Source organism: Exophiala mesophila, assembly GCF_000836275.1.
Source record: "Exophiala mesophila strain CBS 40295 unplaced genomic scaffold supercont1.1, whole genome shotgun sequence".
Taxonomy (NCBI): domain Eukaryota; kingdom Fungi; phylum Ascomycota; class Eurotiomycetes; order Chaetothyriales; family Herpotrichiellaceae; genus Exophiala; species Exophiala mesophila.
Genome location: NW_015622504.1, coordinates 4,036,293 through 4,056,909, shown reverse-complemented (window position 1 = coordinate 4,056,909; position 20,617 = coordinate 4,036,293). Strand labels below are relative to the sequence as shown.

The following is a 20,617-nucleotide window of genomic DNA, read 5'->3' as shown; positions in this document are numbered from 1 at the left end:
ACCAGGGGAGGAGGGGGGGGGGAGAGAGAACTGATCCGAAGAACAGGACGAACGACATTTCGGAGTCTATCGCAAAATAGAAACTTGTAACCGGGGAAGGGGAAGGGATGGGATCAAAGGGCGTGGTTGTGTGACGGGTTGAGGATTGAGGAGATGTGGGTGGTACTAGATTACGGGTGCAGTTGAGTTGTGGAAGGGACAAGGGGTGACTGAGTGAGAGAGAGTGTGTGTGTGGTGTTGTGATGTAGTGTTTGTTTGTATGTGTTATGATTCTATTAGATCAATGTTGGTTAGACTCCCTACTCAATATATCTCAGTTAGTTAAGAGTGGTCTCTACGGATAGAGGTATTTGAACATCCTCTTCTCCCAGTTTCGTCCAGACAGGATCAGAAACTTCAGTTCTTGTATGTTTTGCTTTCCCCATTGAATTCTAAATATTGACACGCAGGCTCTCAGTCAAAGGCAAAAACTCCGCCTTGCTCGAACCTTTTTTGTTTTGTGTAATGGCATCAGAAACAGATATATCTACCCCGGCCAACCCACTCCATCTGTTCATCGGGGTGGGGTGGTGCGAGTAAGGCTACCCTTTGTGCACAAACGCCTGAGATGTCTGATCTTGTGTCAGTGGTTGTGTCGTTTGGCATTCTTTTTGTAAGACCCGGAGAGCCGACAACCAGCGTACAAGAAAGAAGCGATCGACAAACCTCAGACGAGAGGTGATTTCAGGGGAAGTTGATATCACGTGAGAGTAGATGAATCCGTTTGAGCCATCATATGCTATGCCCATGTGGCATGTAGCATGTGGCATGACGAAAAGAAACAATGGAGCGTCTGTTTAGTTTCAAAATTATACGACCATAGTCATAAGCATGGGTTCAACCCTGGTTCGCCTTTATATGCGACAGACATTCGCAAGATTGACTAGTATGTAGCTACCCACTGACTGCTTGAGTCATTGATATTCTGCAGAAAGCATAAAGCATGCAGATAGAGCCCCTTGCGAGGTAGATTTCCCAGTGCCAAATCAGACTCCACGCTCAGTACAACATATCCATATCTGAACCCTGTTGACAGATAGAGAAAAGGGTATCCAAATCTAGAGCACACATGACTCCACAGGCCTGCTGGCAATATAGGAACGACGATGCTCCTCTCTTCTTCGTTAGTTACGTGCATAGCGAGTATCCGCTCCACTCTGAAATTCCATCGCGAGCAAGATGGACGAGATCTCTCATGTTGATATCCATACCTCCATCTTGCCCATCTCTGCTCTCTCCTTCTTGGCTTGACTCCTGACACTGTTGAGGAGCATTTCCAGGTCGTCTTGGTCGCCCATGGTGATCATGTCTCCATCATCCTGCATGCGGATCTTCAACTTTTCTTTGATGGCGAATTTTTCGCGTATCTTGCTTTCAAAATCACCGAAATCTATCACAGCGCCGATCATAAGGTATCGCGTATCTTCGTTGAAATGACATTTGACGCGGATCTTGCGCATGTCGACCCTCTTGCTGCCGCGGCCCGACATGGGACGTTGGACGGGTTCGAAACCGCTCATATCCTCCGAAGTAAATTCGTCTTCGTCGAAATATTCATCTTCTTCATTAATATATGCTGGTTGCTCTGGCTGGCGCCTTGTGGTTTGACGTCGACGAGGAGCAGAATACATCTGGTAGACATCATCCACCACATCATTAGGTTCTTCGTATCTTGGTTGTTCTCGGAACAGGGGCGCCGGCGCCCTTTGGGACATGGAACGTCCAAAACCTTGGGGTTGTCGAGAACCCGGACCGCGTGGCTCAGATGCGGTACGCTGAGTTCCGTAACGAGATCTCTCCATAGGTTGGCGTTCCATAGCTTGAGGCTCGTCAGCCCACGAGTTCTCGCGTTCCATACGGCTTGGCTGTCTGGCACTGTTGGCCGCAAAAGTATTGGACCGGGATAACATGCCAGGCCGTGGTTGCTCGGGATCCGGCCGCGGAAAAGCATTCCTTGGCTGTCGCATGGACGTTGTTCGCAAAGGCAGGGTGGCCGAGGAGGGGCTCCGGGGTTTCTCATTCTCTGGTGGAGGTGTGGGAGGGAATACATTCCTTCCCATAGCAGGCGGAGCACTTTGGTCTCTAGGCACTCTGCTTGACAGGTTTCGTTGGACGAGATTCGTAGCAGCAAAGCTGATATTCTCTGGTGGACGATCGTCTTTGGGCGCAAACTGTGTGGCGAGATCTTGCCTTCGCTCGATTCCCGAGAAGCCGGTGCCTGTATTTTGGGTATTTGACGTTGCGATGAGTCGAGCTTTGCCGAGATAGTCTTTTGTTTTCAGATTCTTAACTTTGGCTTCGTTCGGCCGATAGACACAACCAACGGGACTGGAAGATGTGTTAGTTAAGACCGTGGGAAAAGACGCCGTCTTAGTGACGGGTTATGATCAGGGGCCAACGTACATGCTGAAGACCACGTAACCTTGAGCCTTCTCTTTGATCGCATCGTCTATCACATCGTGGTCTGGAGTCATCTTTTCCTTCTGAGCGAAACTGAAATCTTGCATTCCCGACTCCTCTTGCTGCAGGTATGTATAACAGAGACCACGGTTGAAGAGGACTTCACAGGAGTAGAGCTTGAATTTGAGGCCCAGTTGTTCGTAGTCGATGTAAGTGTTTCCTCTCAGGTATAGGAGTGTGTCATTGAAATTGGCTAGGGCTTCCTCGAAGTCGCCGACGAGGAAATTGGAGACGCCCTGTTGAAAGTAGGCAACGGCGAGGTACTGGTCGAGCTTGATGGCTCGTTGGTAGCATTCCACCTGCGTGTGTCAGCCAGAATCCATGGATAGAGCGCCAGCGACGGGAGGCTTACCGCTCTGTCATGTTCGCCAATGGTTGCATGTATTACGCCGCAATTGAATAATATCTTTGAGGTATCGGCAATTGCGTCGAAAATCGTTAGGGACTCTTCGAATTCTTGATTGTCATAGTGAGCAAGGGCTTCGACCCAGGTCTCAATTTCCTAGAAGCAAGTCAGCGAGCAGACATGGCGATCGAGTAGCATAGCAACGGACCTGCTTGAGTGACATGGCGATGCGCCAGTTGCAGATGGACGGAGACGGTAAGCTGACGACGTCGTGGTAAGACTGGACAGCGTTGGTACAGGTCGAAAATATGCAGGAAGGGAAGAGTACCTGCTGGTCGGAGCCGGTGGTACCTGAGACAATAAAGGAAAGGAAGGTGTGCTGGACTCGTGGGGCAGAATCGCTTGTCCTAGGCGGGAATGAATGGACGTCAAGAGATCAAGCGAGGTGAATGGTGAAGTGGCAGCGAGGGCCGGCCCTGCCGCAGAGTCTTCGAGATCCAGGGATTAAGCGCCCGGGGTTGGTTGATTTTCTGGGCGCCAATGCTTCGGGGGTCACCACCAATGAAAACGTCAGTCAACTCGCCCTTGAGGCGTGATAATCTACGTTGATGCGATAGAGCGATAGCGAAGAAGTGATATTGAAGCCGAATTCGCTTGGGAAGAAACAACAAGAGTCTGCCTTGATAGCGTTAACGAGAGTAAGGTTGAAGTCGGTGGAAAAGGGAGGCGAAGAACTCAGATCAAAGGGGAGGAACGTGCTACGGTCATATGATACCAGGGACTGAAGGAGAAATCGAGGGTCGACAGACACTTCAACCAGTCGACTGAAAGAGACACCTGCAGGAAGTTACAGGTGGCAGGTCGACACGCAAGAAACAGTCCTTGGGGTTCCTCTTGCTGATGGAAAGTCCTGACATGATCCACAGAGTACTCCGTAGCTAGGGTGGTGGTGGCCAGGGTGTCCACGAGGCTGGAGCATCTCACAAACATGACTCTCTGTCCGTGTCTGCATACGGTAGATTCTGCGTATGGGGTCATTAGGGTCCAGGGCCTGTGGAAGTGTTGCAAGGTACAGGAGATGAACAAGCACCAGACGCAGTGACGCGTACCTGGTTACAAAAAATGGTGTTGACCTTCGCGTGGCCCACATGGTTGGCTCGCTGGAAACTGGCGAAGCAGGAACCAGCCAGTGATCCTCGCCGCTGCGTCCGCCTATCGATTAGGGCGTGTGGACATGGCCTGACAAGGGTCTGACAGGGACACCGAAAACATGACTGGTTGGTTAAAAGAAATACCAACGGGCTGGGAAGGCCATCCGATTCTAGGCAGAATACTCTTGCCACTCAATTGGGGGGTTTCAGGGGTGGCGTGGCACTTGTTGGTCATTGCTACGGGCATCGGCCCTCCCCCAGACCATGCCTAGAGGATGATGCCTCACCTGAGATGGGGGCACAGGCTCTGCCTACAGTTAACCAAGTCGCCCTTGGCGAGGCCGGTAACCTCGGTAGCGTTTCGAGTCCAACATCACTCGTTCAAAATGTGATTCAGAAATTGACCCTTGCATCGAAAGACCAAAAATCACTGTTGCTATTCAAGACCTATCTTTTCAACAATTTGTGGCGTGAGATCATCACCTGAGCCATAACGCTTTCGATTAAGCCGTCGACACTGGGCAGATAGGAAATCCTCGATCTGGACAAACATTTTGGACGCGGTGCCACTTTTCGTTTCCCTTGTCCCAGAAGGGTTTCATCGGCACCCACAGCCTTCAACAGGGTTTCTTCTGATACGGTGACTGTTGAGAGTTCCAGCACCGTTTCACGCTCGGTTCTGACGTCCAACCATACTAACACGACGACCTAACCCGAGCCCAACGAAGCCTTGTCCACAACTCTCCGACCAGTCCATTGTTTTGCTTTCTATTTTGTGTTGCTTGCTGCAACACGAAGGGAGATTTACAAAGTTGCGTCATTGGACCACCGGCCGACAATGGTGTAGCAGTGTAAAATCACATGCGGCCAATTTATGAATCTTCATCCACAAACTGCTTCTTGTGACCACCGTCGTAGTTGTATGGTCATACTATAGCATACCTTTGTCTACCTGCTCCTTCCGTTCTTCCCATACTGTCTTTCCGGAGCAGCTACACACTGTCTTGTCATTGTCCCACACCCCGGCACTGCGAGCAATGACTCCAACCAGGGTGTCTGGATCCTCAGTCTGAAACACACCCTCTTGCTGTTTCGAGACCACCATGCTGCGACCGATAATCTCCCAGATCGATACAGGTCGATCCAAAAAGGCACTACCACGCCCATCTTTGCCCACTTGGACAGTCCCAAAGACCCCACGAGGCTGATCTATACCGGCCATTGACTTGATGGCTTCCCACACGCCGCCTGTCGAACTCGCGCCACGGGAGATGTCACCCGCTTCCCGTACAGTGGCATGGTACGTGCCAGGTGACACTCCACGCAACGTCAAGTCCACCAGGGTGTGACTGTCGGAAACCTGTACCATTCTCGCAAGACCCCGGACCGGATCTGAGACCGATTTTGCATGAGTCTCGAGAATGCATACTCCAGCCGAATTTGACTTTCCACTTCCGCGTAAGATTGCATCTCGTCCGGTTGATTCAATGGCTGAGACGATCGATGAAGGAGCTGCTGTGCCTTCAATGTAAAAGAGTTGGTCTGTGAGATTGGCTTTTATGTTGTGGATTCCTGCATCACAGCGTCAAGGAAGATCACCGCCGTGGGTCAAGTGTAGCGCTTACCTTCCAACTTCTCCAATGCTCCTGTTACGTCCTTTACACATGATTCGCAGTGTAGAGGGACTGCGAATGTGGTCTGGACATTGATGGGTCAGCCCTCGTGCTAGTATGGCTTCTAGAGTAACATACCTGGAACGGTTGGATGCCTAGACTGCCCATTTTAGTCCAGATGCAAAGAGGAGTAGCTTGATGAATTGCAGAAATAGATATAAATCTAGTGGCAAGAAATTAATACAAAAGCAGAGTTATACTCTGAGAAAGGTTGTTCAATAAGCCGTGATCGAGTCTGATTGGTAATGATAAAATTAACCAGAACATCGAGATGCAAGTCACATCATATTATTTCCCTAATTCCGTGGAGGTGAGGGCCCCTCAAGCCTAAGCGGAACCTGAAGGTCTAGAGGCTTCGATCTGCTAAACTTCCCGTGACTTCCCTGCGTCTTCAGGCGTGCATGGCGGGGTTCATTGCTGGCCGAAAGTCCGCAGCCTCGCCTAAACCTCGTTTGGAGAAGGTATGCCGATCAAGTAATTCTGCCACCACAACATTCGCTTCTCACCTCCTCGATGATGTTCGACCTACCGTCGCACCCTCATTAACCTCATAGCATGGCGACTCAGGGGAGGTCCAAATGGGCAATCGACGACGGCGAAGCAGCTTCAGCTGCGGCTCAGCGCAAGAAAGAGAAGGAAGAACGAAAAAGACTGAAAGAGGAGAAGGCACGAAAAGCAGCAATTGCCAGCAGCATAACCAACAATGGCGCCAATGACGAAGAACGGCCGACCAAGAGACAGCGCACATCGCCCCAACCAGAGCCAGAGGCAGAGTCAGACAACAATGAAGAAGGCGCCCATCTTCTACGATTTCCAACACGGAGATTCGGCCCTTGCGGCAGCGTCGATCAATTCGAGCAGCTCAACAACATCGAAGAAGGATCCTATGGGATGGTATCAAGAGCACGAAGGAAAGACACTGGCACCATCGTGGCCCTGAAACATCTCAAAATGGAACACACCGCAGACGGATTTCCCGTCACAGGACTTCGCGAAATCCAAACCCTCAAAGCGTGCAAAAACCCCAATGTGGTCACACTTTTAGAAGTCGTCATGGGCAGTACATTGAAAGAGTAAGTCTGCCAAAAGCCTATCGGCACATTCACTTGTGCCCAACCCCTGAAAAGCGCCGATACCAGACGTCGTTAACCATGAACGATTTATTCCCTTTTCACAGTATATATCTAGTCATGGAATTCCTCGAACACGACCTCAAGACATTACTCGAAGACATGGCCGAACCATTTCTCCCCTCTGAAACCAAGACCCTCATGTTACAAATCGTCTCTGGCGCCAACTACCTCCACGACAATTGGATCATGCATCGCGACCTCAAAACATCCAATTTACTCCTCAACAACCGCGGAGAAATCAAACTCGCCGACTTTGGCATGGCCAGATACACAGGAAACCCTCGACCTAAACTAACCCAACTTGTCGTCACCTTATGGTATCGGGCACCAGAACTCCTCCTCGGCGTCGACGAATACGGATTCGAAATCGACGTATGGAGTCTCGGCTGTATATTCGCCGAATTACTCACCAAAGAACCCGTTTTCCCCGGCCAGAACGAAGTCGACCAATTATCCAAGATCTTCGCACTGCTAGGCACACCCACCAACGAAACTTGGCCGGGCTTTCGACAACTCCCCAACGCCAAAGCCTTACATCCAATCATCTCAAAATCTACATCTCAATATTCACTCACCATGTCCAAATTCCCCTACCTCACCAATTCCGGCCTCCGGCTCTTGGCGTCGATGTTATCCATGAATCCCAATAGTCGTCCGAGCACATCTACGATTCTCAATCATCCGTATTTCAAAGAAGATCCTCGTCCGAAAGCGAAGGAATTGTTCCCTACCTTTCCTAGTAAGGCGGGCCAAGAGAAGCGGAGACGAAAGGCGACGCCTCAGGCTCCGGTTCGTGGTGATGCTCCTAGACTGGATGAACAGGAATTCGAGGGGATTTTTGCAGGACGAGCCGATGAGCAGCAAGGGGCAGGGTTTGCGCTTCGGCTTGGGTGAGGTTTTGGGAGAGAAGTTTACTTTTAAGATCGCCTGGATTAGAATAGACTTGACAGGTACATAGTATAACACATCATCAGAGTGGATACCCAATATACACTGTCAGCTACGGGGTCGCTGCAGTGAGAGGTTCTTATTGTGTCATGAGGTTGATTTTGAGTCCCAAACAGGACCATCACAGATCTTGTGTTGGATACCTAAAGGCCATTCATCTATGGCATCTGGCATTGCATCGCGGGTTTTGACTCTCATACATACAACTTCAAAACGGCAATCCCCTTTCTAAATTGTAGCTCGTATTCCCCCATCATCAAACATCTCCATCCCTTGTTTATGGGATGTTCATGCCTCGATATTCTCAAACATAAAGCTCGGGTTCCCTGGAATAGCCGTCTCTGCGACACCAGGAAGACCAGCCCTATTCTCATCCGTGACCAGAACAATCACCACCTCCTTACATCCGGTAGTCTTTTGCAATCCACTCTTCATTTCCTTCAAAACGCTCTCCTCATCAAACAAGAGTTTCCTCTCAAACACCGACTCTGGCGCCTCACCATTCACAACGATACGTTTTCTCAGAGCTTGAACGAACGGCATGGCTTTCTTGACTTCGGGGCCTTTGCCTAATTTAGCGACTTGGCCATTAACGGCCTTGTCGTCTTCAAGGGATGATTTGGCCAACAGGTCGCGCACAAGGTCGATGTACTTGTCCTGCCAGGCTGGATAGTTGCTAGCAACGAAGACGGTGATGCGTTTCGGTTTGCGTGGGTCGAAGCTCGCGGCTTTTCCTTTGGCCATTCGCTTGGCGGCTTGGGCTTCGGAACTGGTGATTTGGGAAGATGTGTTCTTGACGTATTCGCGAGTTGCGGTGAGAGCTGCGTCGGCTTGGGGAATGTTGGACGGCCAGCGAGCGAGTTGAATCGATGTGTCTTTATGTAGAACTTCGAGCCACATGTATTCCGCCCAATGGGGAGCAATGGTGGCGACCAGGATTGATTGAAGCTCGACATAGCGAAGGATGAGGGGGCGAGACATGGGTGTACCGCTGGAAATGCAGGCTTCACGATAGAAATCACGTGCGGATTGGAAGTCGTACAGGCCTGATTTGAGTGCAAGTTTGTAATTTGTGCTGTAGAATATGAGTTAGTTGTGTTGTTCATAGAAGATTCTCAGGGATGTTTGAGGGTTGAACTTACTCGGAATAATGCTGATATGTCTCATGGACAAGCTGGTTCATTTCGTCCTCGAACAGCTTATCCCACAGAATGTCACCTTGGGTAGAGCGGAGGTTGTCGCTCTTGAGAGTCTCCTCAATCCATTCCTTCAGAGTATACATGCGCATGATGGCAGCGTTAGCACCCTTCTCTTCAAAGTTTGCGTCTTCCATTCCATCACCAGCATCTGCAAGGGCTATTCTGGTGGCATCAGCACCAAACTTTTTCACTGCTTGGCTGAGAGTAAGGAAGTTGCCAGTTGATTTACTCATTTTCTCGCCGTTGAGGAGAAGATGGCCATTGGAACGAACAGAGCGTGGCCAATATTCGCGTGGGAATAAGGCCAAGTGGATGTAGAGGAAGAATGTGAGATGGTTGGGGATAAGATCTTTGCCTGAAGAACGCATGTCGAGTGGATACCAGTATTCAAAGGAGCGGCGGAGGGTAGCAAGGTCTGCTTCGGGAATACCGGTCGATTTCGAGACATTGTCTCCATCAGATGTTCGAGTGAAGACATAATCCCAAAACTCGTCTGTGACTTGTTCTGGCTTGATGTTAAGGAGGCCAGGGGTCTTGCCAAATCGATCTCCATGTAGATAGTGTGCGATGGTGTAGTAGGACATGTAAATTGTCGAGTCGCTGAGAGATTCGACCAGGAAAGTGGGATCCCATGGCAATTTGGATCCAAGACCATAGGTTCTTGCGCATGCCCACTGGTTCAACCACTCAAGGTTGGCCACAAAGGCGTTTTCAGTATCTTGTGTGTACGTCTCGAGCCCATTCTGGTCTTTGACGTATTGAAGAACAGTTTGTTGCCATTCCTTGTCGTTTTCGCCATAATTCAGGAACCACTGGGGAACATAGGCAACAACACATTCATCGGCGCTTCGACTGATGACCTCTGCAGAAGGGTCGGCAAATGGGAAGGCTTGACCGGCTTTGATCAAGGAGTTTCGGACCTTATCCTTTGCTTCTTGAACTGGCTGGCCTTTGAACTCGCCAACGATCAGTGTGCCGTTATAGAAACCCTCCTTGTATGCTTGGTCCTTGGCTTCTGCCAGAAGAGTCGTGTCTTTTGGTGACTGGATCTTCTTTGCTTCAACCAGGAATTTGGCTGCCAGATTGCCATATGCTGGGGTATCGATGATAGGAATGATCTCAAGTTCAGCCCATTCCTTCTTGATACCGTAATATTCAGCTTTCTTTGCCAATTCTCGCACCGTAGCATAATCGTCAGGGCTGTCAGATGGAACAGAAGTGACCACACCTGTGCCCTTTGTGGCGGATACCGTCTCCATGGGCAGGATACGCACACCTTCCACATGCACGGACAAAGGAGCGTCAACCAAAGTGCCAACGAAAGCAGAGCCGGGCAACTCAATCACAGGTTGGAGCTCGCTCTGATCTCTGGGGAAATTCGATTCGTCGAAGAAGATGCCCTGGAACGCCATATTCCAGGCGGCTCTCTTGGTGACCACATAGTATTCTTTCTCCGAAACCTTGAAAACGCCATACTTGATCTTGGGGCCGACGAAACAGCATGTCTGGCCGTACATGGTCTCCGGTCTGAGTGTTGCAGGAACAAAATAGACGTTTGCATCTTTTGGAATTTTGCCCTCGACGGATTTTGAGGCTTCTTCGGACCACTCCTTGACCTTCAGTTTCAATGCTGTGTACTCGGTGGGACCAACTCCTTCACCCTTTGCTCTGTCGTGATCCATGCAAGGCTGGCCATCTTTGGGACTGTAAATTGTATATCGCTTGCCGTAGAGAATTTTGTTCAACTCGTGAAGACGGTTCATCTGCCACCGGACAAAGGCATCGTAATAAGGATTCGCATCGGTCGTGACAAACTGCCTCCTCCAATCGATCCTGGCACCAAACTCGGTCAAATCGTTCTTGGCGATGGGAGGGAAATATTCAAGCCAGTAGTTTGCATCTGAGAACTTGTGGATCTCTTCTTTGGGGATTCCCATTGCCAGCATGGTCTGGAACTGGTAGTTGGCCTTGACGGTCTTTGCAGCGGCTTTTCCCTTTTTGCTCTTGAACTTTGTAATGTCGTCCTTAACAGCGACACCTTGGACTGGCGCAACAGGCACACCGTTGGCCTCCTCCTCGTCTTCCTCGTCTTCTTTGTAGTTTTCAAAATTCTGACCAAATTTCTTTACATCTTCAACCAGCTTGTCGGCACATGCTTTGATAGGCATGCCTGTGCAGTGAAAGCCGAGGGGAAATAGAACTCGCTTGCCCTGTAGACGGTTGAAGCCGGCGGTGAATTCGACCTTGCTGACAGTGAAACTGTGACCCGCGTGCAAAGCGCCATTCATGTAGGGATAGGCAAAGGTGCCAAAGTATTTGGGGTGCTTTTCTCGAATTTCGGCGGCTGGGACTGAGTTGAAGGGAATATCTGCGGTAGAGGGGGCATCGCTCTCAAAGACCCCGGAGTCTTGCCATTCTTTTTGGTACTTCTTTTCTATTGCGATCAAGACATCTCGATTGTGAGTCTAAGGATTTGAATTAGTGACTGGACTGGATTTAACACTTCTTCGCGATCGGTGAGCCTTACATTTTCTAGTTTGAGGGTTTTGGCCGAACCCACGGTGGGGTCGACGGGTATTGAGGTCGCCATGTTGGCGAGCAAAGAAGTGAGAGTCGACTACAATCAAGGTAGTACCTCAAGATTGTCTTGGGGTACAGCGACGAGTAGTCAAACACTTTTGTGCTGGGTAGAGAGATGGGATTTATTTTCTTTGCGGTTGGCAGCGGCGCTGCGGAGTCAATTGGGAGTCACAAAAATGAAACTCCAATTGAATCTGGTCACGTGTATTGGACTTGCGCCCCATGGAACTTGATGGACGCAGTTGTAGAAGTTTTATTTTAATCATAATTCAATGCTCCTGCGACTCATGCTAATGTCATCGGTGTTCTCTGATTTAGGAAATCGCTTCATTTAGCACCAGACGACCCAGTATCTTTTTGTCCATCCGATTCATATCCAATAGTCAAGTATTGGTATTCCACCACACTATAGCCAATGGTGTTCGCATATAACCAACTCTTGGTAGATAGCTTCCTCGGTCTGGTGCCGGTCGAGAAGTTACTACAGCTCCGGGGCCTCCCAGGACTCTCGATCAAGCTTCATCACTGCCGACTGTTTGTGGGGAAAAGAAACTTCGCCCTGCTTATAAAAGCCTGTATCCTTTAGATAATCGATAAATCTGGGGAAAGTTAGTCATCACGTGTTTCGACAAAAGATCTGCCAACGCCGACTTACTTTGTATTGTCCACTCTTGGTTCCAACATGACCGTTTCTGTGCGAGGATCGGACAAGAAACAGTAATGTACAAGGGCGGACAACCACAACTTAACCCGGTGAGGGCCTCGGAACTCCTTTTCTCCAACCAAAACGTGAAGACCACGAGTATAGTTTCCAACTTCCCCTCCTAGAAGGCGTCCCAATTTGTCTTCCTTGACCCAATAGATCTCAAAATACCCAAACGGTTTGCCGTCCCAACAGCCGTACACAGGGAATGAGTGACGACTGGTGAGTCCATCCTCGAGAAATTTCTTCTGCGTCGCCGCTGGGCCTGCTGAACCCCATGCCATGTTGACTCGGGGATCATTCATCCACTTATGCAAGAGGTCGAGGTCAGAAGGACGTTCGGTAAAGTTTGCTAGAGTTGGCAGAGTTGCTACTGAGATACCGGTAGCTTGAGAGCTTGGAAGAATGGCTGGCATCGATCCACCCAGCGGTGCAAAGTGCGGATGCGGACAGGGTTTGGGGGACAAGGTAGGCACTCGAAAAGAGAGGTATTGATCTACGCTGGGGATATAGCGGCTGTAAAATGTCTCACCCTGTCGTGGAGGCTTGGGGCGCAGAGGATGACGAATGTGGTTCGTGAAGGTAAATTGAGTTGGAGGAGGGGGATAGTATGTCGGCAAATGACTACCAGAATTGAAAGGACCACCTGGAGAAGAGATTCCAGCGCTAAAGGCATCTGAAAACATGTTCGTTGCGGTGGACACAATATAATCCGAAGGCCTGGGGGACGGCTTTTCCGACGTGACAGGAGCTCGATCCGGCGAAGCTGGTCGTGAAGGATATGGAGAGGCAATCGGGAAAGGAGAATGCTGTTGAGGCGCCATGGTGAATAGAAAGATCCTCGGGTCGATTTGCCAGAAAGATCTTCTGCTCACAAAGGTCTCAGCCCATCCCACGGGCATGCGAATGTCGGTGTCTGTGCCGACGCATGAGTCTTCGCTCGCTATCAAACCCATGCGCTCTAGCTTCTGGAGGGTATTTTTGCCCTTGAAAATACCCTCTCTCTTAATCTTGATTCGCCAATCAAGCTTTGGTCGACCCGATTCCGGAGTCAAGGCCGCAGCGTCTGTATATGCGTGAGGGTTGGGTGCTTCCTTGTGAAAGTACCAGCATAAGGTGGCCCACAGCATCATGGCAATATTTCTGGTAGGGGAGGCTGTGTTCTTGAAGTCGGAGCTTGATGGCATGGAAATGGACGATATGAAGAGGGAGTCACTCTGGATCGTGGGTCGAGTGAACCGATGGATCACTCTGGTCTTTCGAGGCGCTTCGTCGTCCTCACTCGTTCTGCGGCTTAAGGACACTTTACTCTTTCTTCTGTCCGGGTCGTCCTCCACCTCATCTTCAGTCTGGAGGATCACAGTCCATCCTGGTGGCATTGCCGAATGGTGAAGGTCGAGGTTGGTAGACTTAAAGGTGAAGCCGCCAAAGACAGGTGTCACGGTGTACACCTGCCCGTTGGGCAGATAGGCCTGCTGAGGCATGGTCCTGGACGGCGACTTATCGCATGGTAACGAGGAAGGCCCTTGAAAACAAAATGAAAGGAGAAGAGTGGTGTGAGGCGGGTCTCAGCACCAATCAGTCTTGTGGTGTTTACAGTTTCCGCGTCACTCTTCTAGACTGCAGATTGGTGTGTCTGGTCTCGTGTGGTGAAATCTGCAGAGGAGGGTCTTGATAGGTTGTTGAGAGGGAGGAAAGGCTAGAGTTGGAGAATTCGTCGCTCGAAGACCGCAGGAGGAATCTCCTGGAGATCTGGACTCGGGGAATATAGCTGCAGATAACTTGTTGCGAGGCTCATTGATCAATGCTGAGGGAGGTCTGGGTGAAGTTCAAATTGCCCCTCCACAGCGTCCACTGCGTTTTCTCTGTGATGTCTCGAGTACTCTCTAGCGGTGGATTCTATCCTCGGATTGGCGCTCGTCGTGGGTGGTTTTTCGGCCCCATCGGCCGCTTGGGTAAAGATCGAGGAGTCCTACCCCGCTTGAGCCCACCCTTGCCCACTGCACTGTAGGTGACGACTTAGTTAAAACTAGGTACCTACCTGGTACCCACGCTACTAAGCACCTTAGTTGAGCTAGCGATCACCAAGGCTGCGAAGGAGTTTCTTCTGGTCTCAGCGAGAGACGATCAATAGAAATGATGGTCTAAGAAGCCAAATATAGGGGTCTTCGAGACCTGACACGGCAATTTGCTAGAATGAGTCGGAAAATGGTTACAGGCCTCAGGCACAAGTTCCATGTCACCATGTGGCACTGGCAGTTTATGTGGTACATGAATTAGTGACTAGGAGCAAGTATACTACTCTATGCGCATGTGTACAGGTGGGTCTTGGGGTAGTCGTCATGCCCCCGGGCCAGGTTGGTTTGCCCCTCAGGCACAAGATTTGGGTCTCTTCTGCCCCTCGTCGCGCCTATCTGGGGCCTGGACAGAATCGAATCGGCCCTTTTCCCGCCCACCCCACTAGTTTGTCGAGAGTCAGCAGCCCTATTACGACTGTGCATGTCACTCAGGCTCGTTGGGATACTGTTCGCCCCTGATAATTATGCGATGCAACGAAAAGGACCCCAGAGATAGTAGTATTGGGAGATACAGTCCTGTCAAATTGGGTGTCTGCGCTTGATAACAGAGATGATTTAGGTAGTAAAATGTCGCTTATAATTACAGCGAGTGGGTTACTCACAAACCCAACGGAAACAACTGTGATCTGGATCCAGACTCCTCCCAACAAGACAAAACCTCGTCCTCAGGATGTTTCAAAACATCCCCAATCGACCTAAAAGTCCTCGACTGTCACTCCCAAATTACGCTCCCGTGCATACCTGATCAATTCACCTGCAACCACCAGATCCATTAGACCCATCCCAACGCTCTTGTAAATGACGTTGCCCCGAGTCAGCCATTCCCACAGACCCCCTTCTCCTTCGCCGCCCAGCTCGACTTCCTTCCTGGCTGCTTTCTTGATCATGATCAATTCTCCAATCTCCACGAGCTGATCTGGCTTGAGCTTGGCCTGAATCACCTCGCCTGCTTCTTTGAGAGATGACTCCAGACTGTCGACGATAACCACCCCTCCCTGTTTAGCATGCTTATGATGGTGATGGTGCCCGTCATGTTTAACGGCGACCTTGAGTATGTCGGGATGCAACTCACACATGTGAGGCGTATACGAACCAATAGCAGAGATATATCGGCCCTTCCTCTGACCTTCTCGCGATGTGAGGAATTCGGCAGGAAATAGAGGTTCTGCTGAAGGAGTGCAGCAGAAAAGCACATCCGCTTTTCGGACCTCTTCCTTGAGCAAGCGTCCATACTCTCCAAAATCGGGGCTCATGGTGGAAAACTTGACGTCTTTACGCCACTTGCCTTTGTCAGGGGAGTCGTCCGTGATCTGAAACGCCTTCATCAATCGAATGGCCCTCTCAAAGGATCGATTGATGATGTTGACGTGCTTTATGTCATCTCCCCTGAGCAGCAAGGCCAAGCGGATGTGCCAGTACGCTTGCTTCCCGGCCCCAAAGACCGTTACGGTGTGACAATGGTGGCGTTTGCGGACCAGAAACGTGGCAGCCAGAGCCGTTCTAAAAGCTGTGAGTTCTTCCGCATTTACAATGCCCTGTGGATTGCCTTTGGAGTCGAAGACAGCAACAGATCCTTTAGGCGTAGTGCTTTGAGAACTGGCAATTGAAGCCGGTGGTCGGAAACTCGAGCCATCGATTGAACCCTTGCTGCCACTTGACGAGGTTGTTTCTTCGGATGCTAGGGTTGATGCTGGGCTGATGGTCATGGAACCCAGGTCGCTGGTCACTGATTTTAATGGGGATGCTCCATCCGGTGTTGAGATACTTCCCTTCTGCGAAGTCGTCGAGGATTGCTTTCTGCTTGGTGCATCTGCTTGTTCTAGAGAAACAATCTTCATGCCCACTGTGGTCCCTGTCGAGGCCGGCATGAACAAGGTTGTGACGCCATTCCTTTTGATGGCCGTCTGCCGCGGTTGGTGCGATGCACTGCAAGGCGAGTTTGTGTCTCCCGTAGAATAAGAATGGAGAGCTTCTCCCAGTGTCCCTTGTAAATCTTCGATGTCTGCTCTGGTCAAAGTGAGGAGGAGGTTTCGAACCTCGGCGTCACTAAGGACTGTGAGCGGCATGGTGATGGTTGCGATCTTGATTTTGCAGCAATATGACGATCCACCTAATCATTGAATCTTTCGAATCAGCTGAATATACGCCAGCCCTGGACAGGATCGCAGCTATACACAAAGCTGTGTAGTCAAACAATCTAGATTCGATGGAAGATGTTGAAATGATAATGAAAAGTATTCCTTATGTGTTCGCGGCTTATACATCACACCCAAACTTGCCAGTGGCGAGGAAGATCTGTCAGAGATCCACCAACTCCTTCTCAAAGGGTCGTGAGCTTGTGAATCATCAAGCTGGGCATCCTTTTCCGTTAAATTGATTGGTTGTGGCCTAAGTGCGGCGTGCACATGCTCTCGGCCTTGAACAACCGAGTCTCTGGTTTCTTCTCACTTAAATCCGAGTTGAAAGCTCAGCCGGCTATGCTCGGGTCCTGAACTCTATGGTTCCCTGCGCTGCATGCCGAATTCCTACCGTGTTGGGATGATCTTGTTCTTTGTTTGGGTATATATGTGCCAAATTGGGGCTAAGTATACACTTCCATGGCTTTGGGTGAGCATTGATACAGGCGAAGCTTTACGTGCCCAGGTATGCCAGGCCACTAACAGTAAAGAAATTGGTGGAAAGAGGAATGCTAAGAAAAGCTAAGCATCAGCTGGTCGTGCCTTCATTTTCCCCACATGTCTTCGTCGTCCCTCACAAGGTCGTCCTCACTCAGAACTTTGAGCCCTTCCTTTTTCTTGTTACGCTTTCTATCCTCCCTTGTCACCAAGTGCCGTGGTGTCACCGGTGTCATGGGTGTAAATGGCGTGTAAGGACTGTATGGCGTCTGCGGAACGCCTGTCTTGGGGTGAACGCCCAAGATACTTGTCCGTTTTTCCAAAAATGTCGTTTTGGTTGGCGGCGCACTCCTCAGTGCATCTCCGTAGAACTGTCTGAAAGGAAGATTGTTTGAACTACTGGAAGGTCCATTCATGTCCCGAACAGAGGACAATGGAGTGCCATTACGCCAGTCAGGCTCAGCTTCACCGATGACTGATGCAATCTCCGTTTGTCCAGGTGTCGGTGGCGGAGGGCCGGGCGTGTAGACCCGCGGTGATTGAATCGGTCTTTCAGGATATGTCTCTTGAAATGTGGCAGAAGCGATGGGTTGAGATATTGGCTGACCCCGGATAGATATATGACTTGGCCGGCGTTTATTCTGGTTAGCCGAGTCCGTTCGAGTCGATGCCAAAGACAAAGGAGAGGCCTTGAATTTTCGGGTGCTCGTCTGAGAAACGGCCCGTGTCGAAGCATCATCGACAGGAGTAGGAGCTAGAGGATGAACGAGGGCTCGGGAGATGGGCTCGATGTTGTCCCCATTCCCTTCCAGGGAAGTGTTTCGTAGATGTTGAAACTCTGGCGGATATTGCGGGGATCTTGGGGATGCAGGAGCATACAGGTCAGTCTTATAGTATGGCGATAGAGGTGTGCCAGGTAGAGTCATATGTGCCGGAGGAGATCGAGGCGTCTGCGGTAAGGTCATGTTGGTGCGAGGAGATCGTGGAGTCAAAGGAAAGGTCGCCGTCCTGGGCGTTGTTTGAGCACTTTCCTTTGCCCGCATGGACCTTTCTTCGTCGTGTATCATAACAGCGGCATAGAGCTTGGCCATCTCGTCCATGTTGCGAGCCTTGTCTGCCTCGATGATCTTTTCATCAATTGTTGTGGCCAGGCTAACATTGGAATGTTTGTGGCTGTGGGATCTGCCACCGCTGGCCCATGACTTCAGACTGGCCATCTTGCCGGGGCTTTTCAAGGGCGATTCGATAGCCATGCTCGTGCCTGGATGGCTACCGAGGGGAGCGGGCTTGACGATCTCCATGTTGAGAGTCTGGTTGGATGTTTGAGTCTTGCGACGCAGTCTTTTGCCCACGAACAGAACCAAAAAGAGTGTTCCAAGGAGCCACACGATATAGGAACCGACAATGCCGATTATTTCGTACTTGAGCTTGGATTTGTCTCTCAAAGCACCAGCTGATATTGGGGGACCTTCGTCTGGAGGAGGCGCGGGGCTGTTCCAGATGTCAAACTGCCATACACTCGCTGGGCGGGCTTGGGTGAAATGAAGCTGGGCTAGAGAAACAATCAGAGCTGACACCAAGGAGGAATATCTCATCTTTGTAGAAAGTTGAGATGATTGCCTTTCTGGCTGAAACTGATGACCCCCTGGCCGAAGAGGACATGAAGCAGCTTGTTGCACGCAGACAGCGGTCACGGCGGTAGATGTATCTCGCCATGATTGATGAAGGAGTGAGCATGGCCGTGACCGAGGGCGGCGAAGGCGATGATTGGTGAGGAGGATGGTGAAGTCGAAGACCATAGCATGCATGAAGCATCCCAGTGAGCGAATCAAACCAAGTGGCGGGGAGTCGATTGCTTTGTCGGTTGTTAGTTGGTTGGTTTGCCCAGACTGCGGGACTGCGGTTGGTGGCGGCCGAGAGAAGCAGGGATCTCTGTTGGTCGCTTGTGCCTGGACAGTGGCTCTTCACCATCCAAACATTTCTGCACAATACGCGCCCGGGATCTGCGTCTTCCCCATCATGCCCATCTCTCGTCGCAGTCTTGCAACTTAGGACTTGATTATCTCTTGACCCAGCCAGATCATACCCTTGTCAACCTCGAGCAGTTTCTGTCACCGGGACCCGACGTGCCTGGACAACATGACTTCACAATCCTGGCCTTCTCACCCACTTTAGATTCTTTTGACGAGGCTGGTAACCAGTGATCCGGGAGTGATAAGCATAAGCGAGCCGGCGAGCCAGACCATCACACCTGCTTACAAGAGCAATCGCCAAGTGGGTTGATCCCAACTAGGAAATGCCAGACCTTCAGTGGCGAGTCTGGAATCGCCCAAAATGTGTTCATCATGATTGGCAGAGCGTAGTCGACACCTACAGAATGAACATCGACTCGAATCCTTTGATGGCTTGTTCTGCTGGGCAATAGGGGCAAAACGCAAGACAAGTCTCGAATTGCTCAGAGCGACTAGAGTCCCAATGTAGATCCTCGAACCGTCTGTTTTTTTCCGGCTCCTTGTCTGACTGCCGTCTAGCTCCCTCCCCAAATCGACCCTTCAGATCGTAGTCACTGGCGAAGGTGCCTGTGTTCATGAACTGGGTGCGGAGGCAAATTGACCAAAGTCATGCCTCATTGTCAGATATCATACTCCGAATCCGCAGGAGATGAATCCAAGTCCTCAAGTTGAATACGAAGTTCAAAGGCGGTATACGTAATTGCTGCCACCAGTGGAACATCATCGCCAGCTGCTTCCCGTGCCTGTAGCCCAGCCTAGAGCGGCAAAGCCACTGCCTCGTCCGAGAGATGCTCCTGAATCGCGAGAATTGACCGCCTTTCTTTTGCCTTTGGTGCCCTCGCTTGTTCTGACCCCATCGACAATCTTGTCCAGGTTGGTCTCGACAACGACACCCCCCACCACCATCTCCCCGAGAACTGCATGCAATGTCTCGAAGCCGAAGATGAGGTCTAGCTCACAAACATTCTCAAACAGACGATCAAGAGCTTCGACAAATACTTGGATAAAATCCAATAAGGCGAGCGGTGACTCTGTGGAGGTGGAAATCAGAATGAAATAGAGAGTGGCATAATGGCGATATGTGATTTGAGCTGGTGCATCTGGAGAGGTTGTAGCACCCGAGGGAGCCAGGAGAGGAGGAAGAGGAAGAAAATTGCAGGCAGACGCAGGGCGAGCAGACACCAGCGCAAAGATCTGGGAGAGAAGTGATTGCTGAGTGACAGTATCCTGGATTGATTTCCATGGTCAGCTTCTGCAGGCAGTTGCAGGCGCATTCACAGTTGCAACTTACCAGCTGGCTGTAGAACTTGGTCAACCTGGGCTGGCCATTGTTATTGAAAACCAAGACAGCATTGATCATGATGAGGCTAGCATTGATGGGTTTGCCCTAATGTCAGTTTCGCTATAGATAGTTCACAAGCCCCCGGGTCTTTTGAGAAGTAGTAATATCATCGTTGGTCGCGAAAGTGTAAATCTGAAGTGGGATCTGAGAGCAACCGCAGCTGGTGACGCACAGATCACAATCCGTGTGTACAATAAGGAGTGAAGCACCTAAAGGAATGCGGCTCTGGGGGCCACTGGCCGCCCGAGAGGCTCAAAGTCAGCACCCATCTGCCCTACTTACAACCTGTCGCCTCAGGACTGTGGGGTTGAATGGGCCTACAGTTTATCGTAGCCTGT

At 50.5% G+C, this 20,617-nt stretch overlaps 8 protein-coding genes across 11 annotated transcripts; 1 reads left to right on the top strand and 7 right to left on the bottom strand.

The window, feature by feature from the left end:
- Positions 1–871: 871 nt before the first annotated feature.
- PV10_01297 lies at positions 872–3,632 on the bottom strand. 2 transcript variants are annotated; one of them, XM_016365488.1, is made up of 5 exons: positions 3,174–3,632; positions 3,054–3,125; positions 2,852–3,001; positions 2,443–2,798; positions 872–2,367 (listed from the first exon to the last, which is right to left on the bottom strand). In XM_016365488.1, the coding sequence occupies exons 2-5, from the start codon at positions 3,066–3,068 to the stop codon at positions 1,233–1,235; spliced, it is 1,656 nt and encodes a 551-aa protein (XP_016229137.1). In that variant the 5' UTR covers positions 3,069–3,125; positions 3,174–3,632; the 3' UTR covers positions 872–1,232. The 2 variants fall into 2 exon arrangements, with proteins under 2 accessions (XP_016229137.1, XP_016229136.1); XM_016365487.1 differs by having other exon boundaries at positions 3,054–3,632.
- A 1,071-nt stretch (positions 3,633–4,703) lies between these two features.
- On the bottom strand, positions 4,704–5,903 carry PV10_01296. 3 transcript variants are annotated; one of them, XM_016365484.1, is made up of 3 exons: positions 5,748–5,903; positions 5,622–5,694; positions 4,704–5,568 (listed from the first exon to the last, which is right to left on the bottom strand). In XM_016365484.1, the coding sequence occupies exons 1-3, from the start codon at positions 5,775–5,777 to the stop codon at positions 4,928–4,930; spliced, it is 744 nt and encodes a 247-aa protein (XP_016229133.1). In that variant the 5' UTR covers positions 5,778–5,903; the 3' UTR covers positions 4,704–4,927. The 3 variants fall into 3 exon arrangements, with proteins under 3 accessions (XP_016229133.1, XP_016229134.1, XP_016229135.1); XM_016365485.1 differs by having other exon boundaries at positions 5,622–5,903; XM_016365486.1 differs by having other exon boundaries at positions 4,704–5,694.
- A 290-nt stretch (positions 5,904–6,193) lies between these two features.
- On the top strand, positions 6,194–7,853 carry PV10_01295 (uncharacterized protein). The gene is made up of 2 exons (XM_016365483.1): positions 6,194–6,742; positions 6,847–7,853. Exons 1-2 carry the CDS (start codon positions 6,225–6,227, stop codon positions 7,694–7,696), a joined length of 1,368 nt encoding a protein of 455 aa, XP_016229132.1. The 5' UTR covers positions 6,194–6,224; the 3' UTR covers positions 7,697–7,853.
- PV10_01294 (leucine-tRNA ligase) lies at positions 7,829–11,655 on the bottom strand. Its single transcript, XM_016365482.1, has 3 exons — positions 11,477–11,655; positions 8,893–11,414; positions 7,829–8,825 (listed from the first exon to the last, which is right to left on the bottom strand). The coding sequence occupies exons 1-3, from the start codon at positions 11,537–11,539 to the stop codon at positions 8,039–8,041; spliced, it is 3,372 nt and encodes a 1,123-aa protein (XP_016229131.1). The 5' UTR covers positions 11,540–11,655; the 3' UTR covers positions 7,829–8,038.
- A 117-nt stretch (positions 11,656–11,772) lies between these two features.
- PV10_01293 (uncharacterized protein) lies at positions 11,773–14,137 on the bottom strand. Its single transcript, XM_016365481.1, has 2 exons — positions 12,185–14,137; positions 11,773–12,128 (listed from the first exon to the last, which is right to left on the bottom strand). Exons 1-2 carry the CDS (start codon positions 13,714–13,716, stop codon positions 12,011–12,013), a joined length of 1,650 nt encoding a protein of 549 aa, XP_016229130.1. The 5' UTR covers positions 13,717–14,137; the 3' UTR covers positions 11,773–12,010.
- Positions 14,138–14,811: 674 nt separating this feature from the next.
- Positions 14,812–16,637, bottom strand: PV10_01292 (uncharacterized protein). The gene has a single exon (XM_016365480.1). The coding sequence runs from the start codon at positions 16,374–16,376 to the stop codon at positions 15,006–15,008; it is 1,371 nt and encodes a 456-aa protein (XP_016229129.1). The 5' UTR covers positions 16,377–16,637; the 3' UTR covers positions 14,812–15,005.
- A 395-nt stretch (positions 16,638–17,032) lies between these two features.
- On the bottom strand, positions 17,033–18,733 carry PV10_01291 (uncharacterized protein; the record flags this gene model as incomplete). Its single annotated transcript, XM_016365479.1, has 1 exon — positions 17,033–18,733. The coding sequence occupies one exon, from the start codon at positions 18,731–18,733 to the stop codon at positions 17,033–17,035; it is 1,701 nt and encodes a 566-aa protein (XP_016229128.1).
- A 924-nt stretch (positions 18,734–19,657) lies between these two features.
- Positions 19,658–20,297, bottom strand: PV10_01290 (uncharacterized protein; the record flags this gene model as incomplete). Its single annotated transcript, XM_016365478.1, has 2 exons — positions 19,658–20,164; positions 20,229–20,297. The coding sequence occupies 2 exons, from the start codon at positions 20,295–20,297 to the stop codon at positions 19,658–19,660; spliced, it is 576 nt and encodes a 191-aa protein (XP_016229127.1).
- Positions 20,298–20,617: the final 320 nt, after the last annotated feature.

Coding starts and splice junctions, on each gene's coding strand:
- PV10_01296 (XM_016365484.1), bottom strand. CDS start 5,777: ATGGGCAGTCTAGGCATCCAACCGTTCCAG. Junction 5,695..5,747: donor TAGGCATCCAACCGTTCCAG/GTATGTTACTCT, acceptor ATCAATGTCCAG/ACCACATTCGCAGTCCCTCT. Junction 5,569..5,621: donor AGCATTGGAGAAGTTGGAAG/GTAAGCGCTACA, acceptor GCTGTGATGCAG/GAATCCACAACATAAAAGCC.
- PV10_01297 (XM_016365487.1), bottom strand. Junction 2,799..2,851: donor TTGGCGAACATGACAGAGCG/GTAAGCCTCCCG, acceptor TGACACACGCAG/GTGGAATGCTACCAACGAGC. Junction 2,368..2,442: donor GGTTACGTGGTCTTCAGCAT/GTACGTTGGCCC, acceptor CACATCTTCCAG/TCCCGTTGGTTGTGTCTATC.
- PV10_01294 (XM_016365482.1), bottom strand. CDS start 11,539: ATGGCGACCTCAATACCCGTCGACCCCACCGTGGGTTCGGCCAAAACC. Junction 11,415..11,476: donor AAACCCTCAAACTAGAAAAT/GTAAGGCTCACC, acceptor TCAAATCCTTAG/ACTCACAATCGAGATGTCTT. Junction 8,826..8,892: donor ACATATCAGCATTATTCCGA/GTAAGTTCAACC, acceptor CATATTCTACAG/CACAAATTACAAACTTGCAC.
- PV10_01295 (XM_016365483.1), top strand. CDS start 6,225: ATGGCGACTCAGGGGAGGTCCAAATGGGCAATCGACGACGGCGAAGCA. Junction 6,743..6,846: donor ATGGGCAGTACATTGAAAGA/GTAAGTCTGCCA, acceptor CCCTTTTCACAG/TATATATCTAGTCATGGAAT.
- PV10_01293 (XM_016365481.1), bottom strand. CDS start 13,716: ATGCCTCAGCAGGCCTATCTGCCCAACGGGCAGGTGTACACCGTGACA. Junction 12,129..12,184: donor CCAAGAGTGGACAATACAAA/GTAAGTCGGCGT, acceptor AACTTTCCCCAG/ATTTATCGATTATCTAAAGG.
- PV10_01292 (XM_016365480.1), bottom strand. CDS start 16,376: ATGCCGCTCACAGTCCTTAGTGACGCCGAGGTTCGAAACCTCCTCCTC.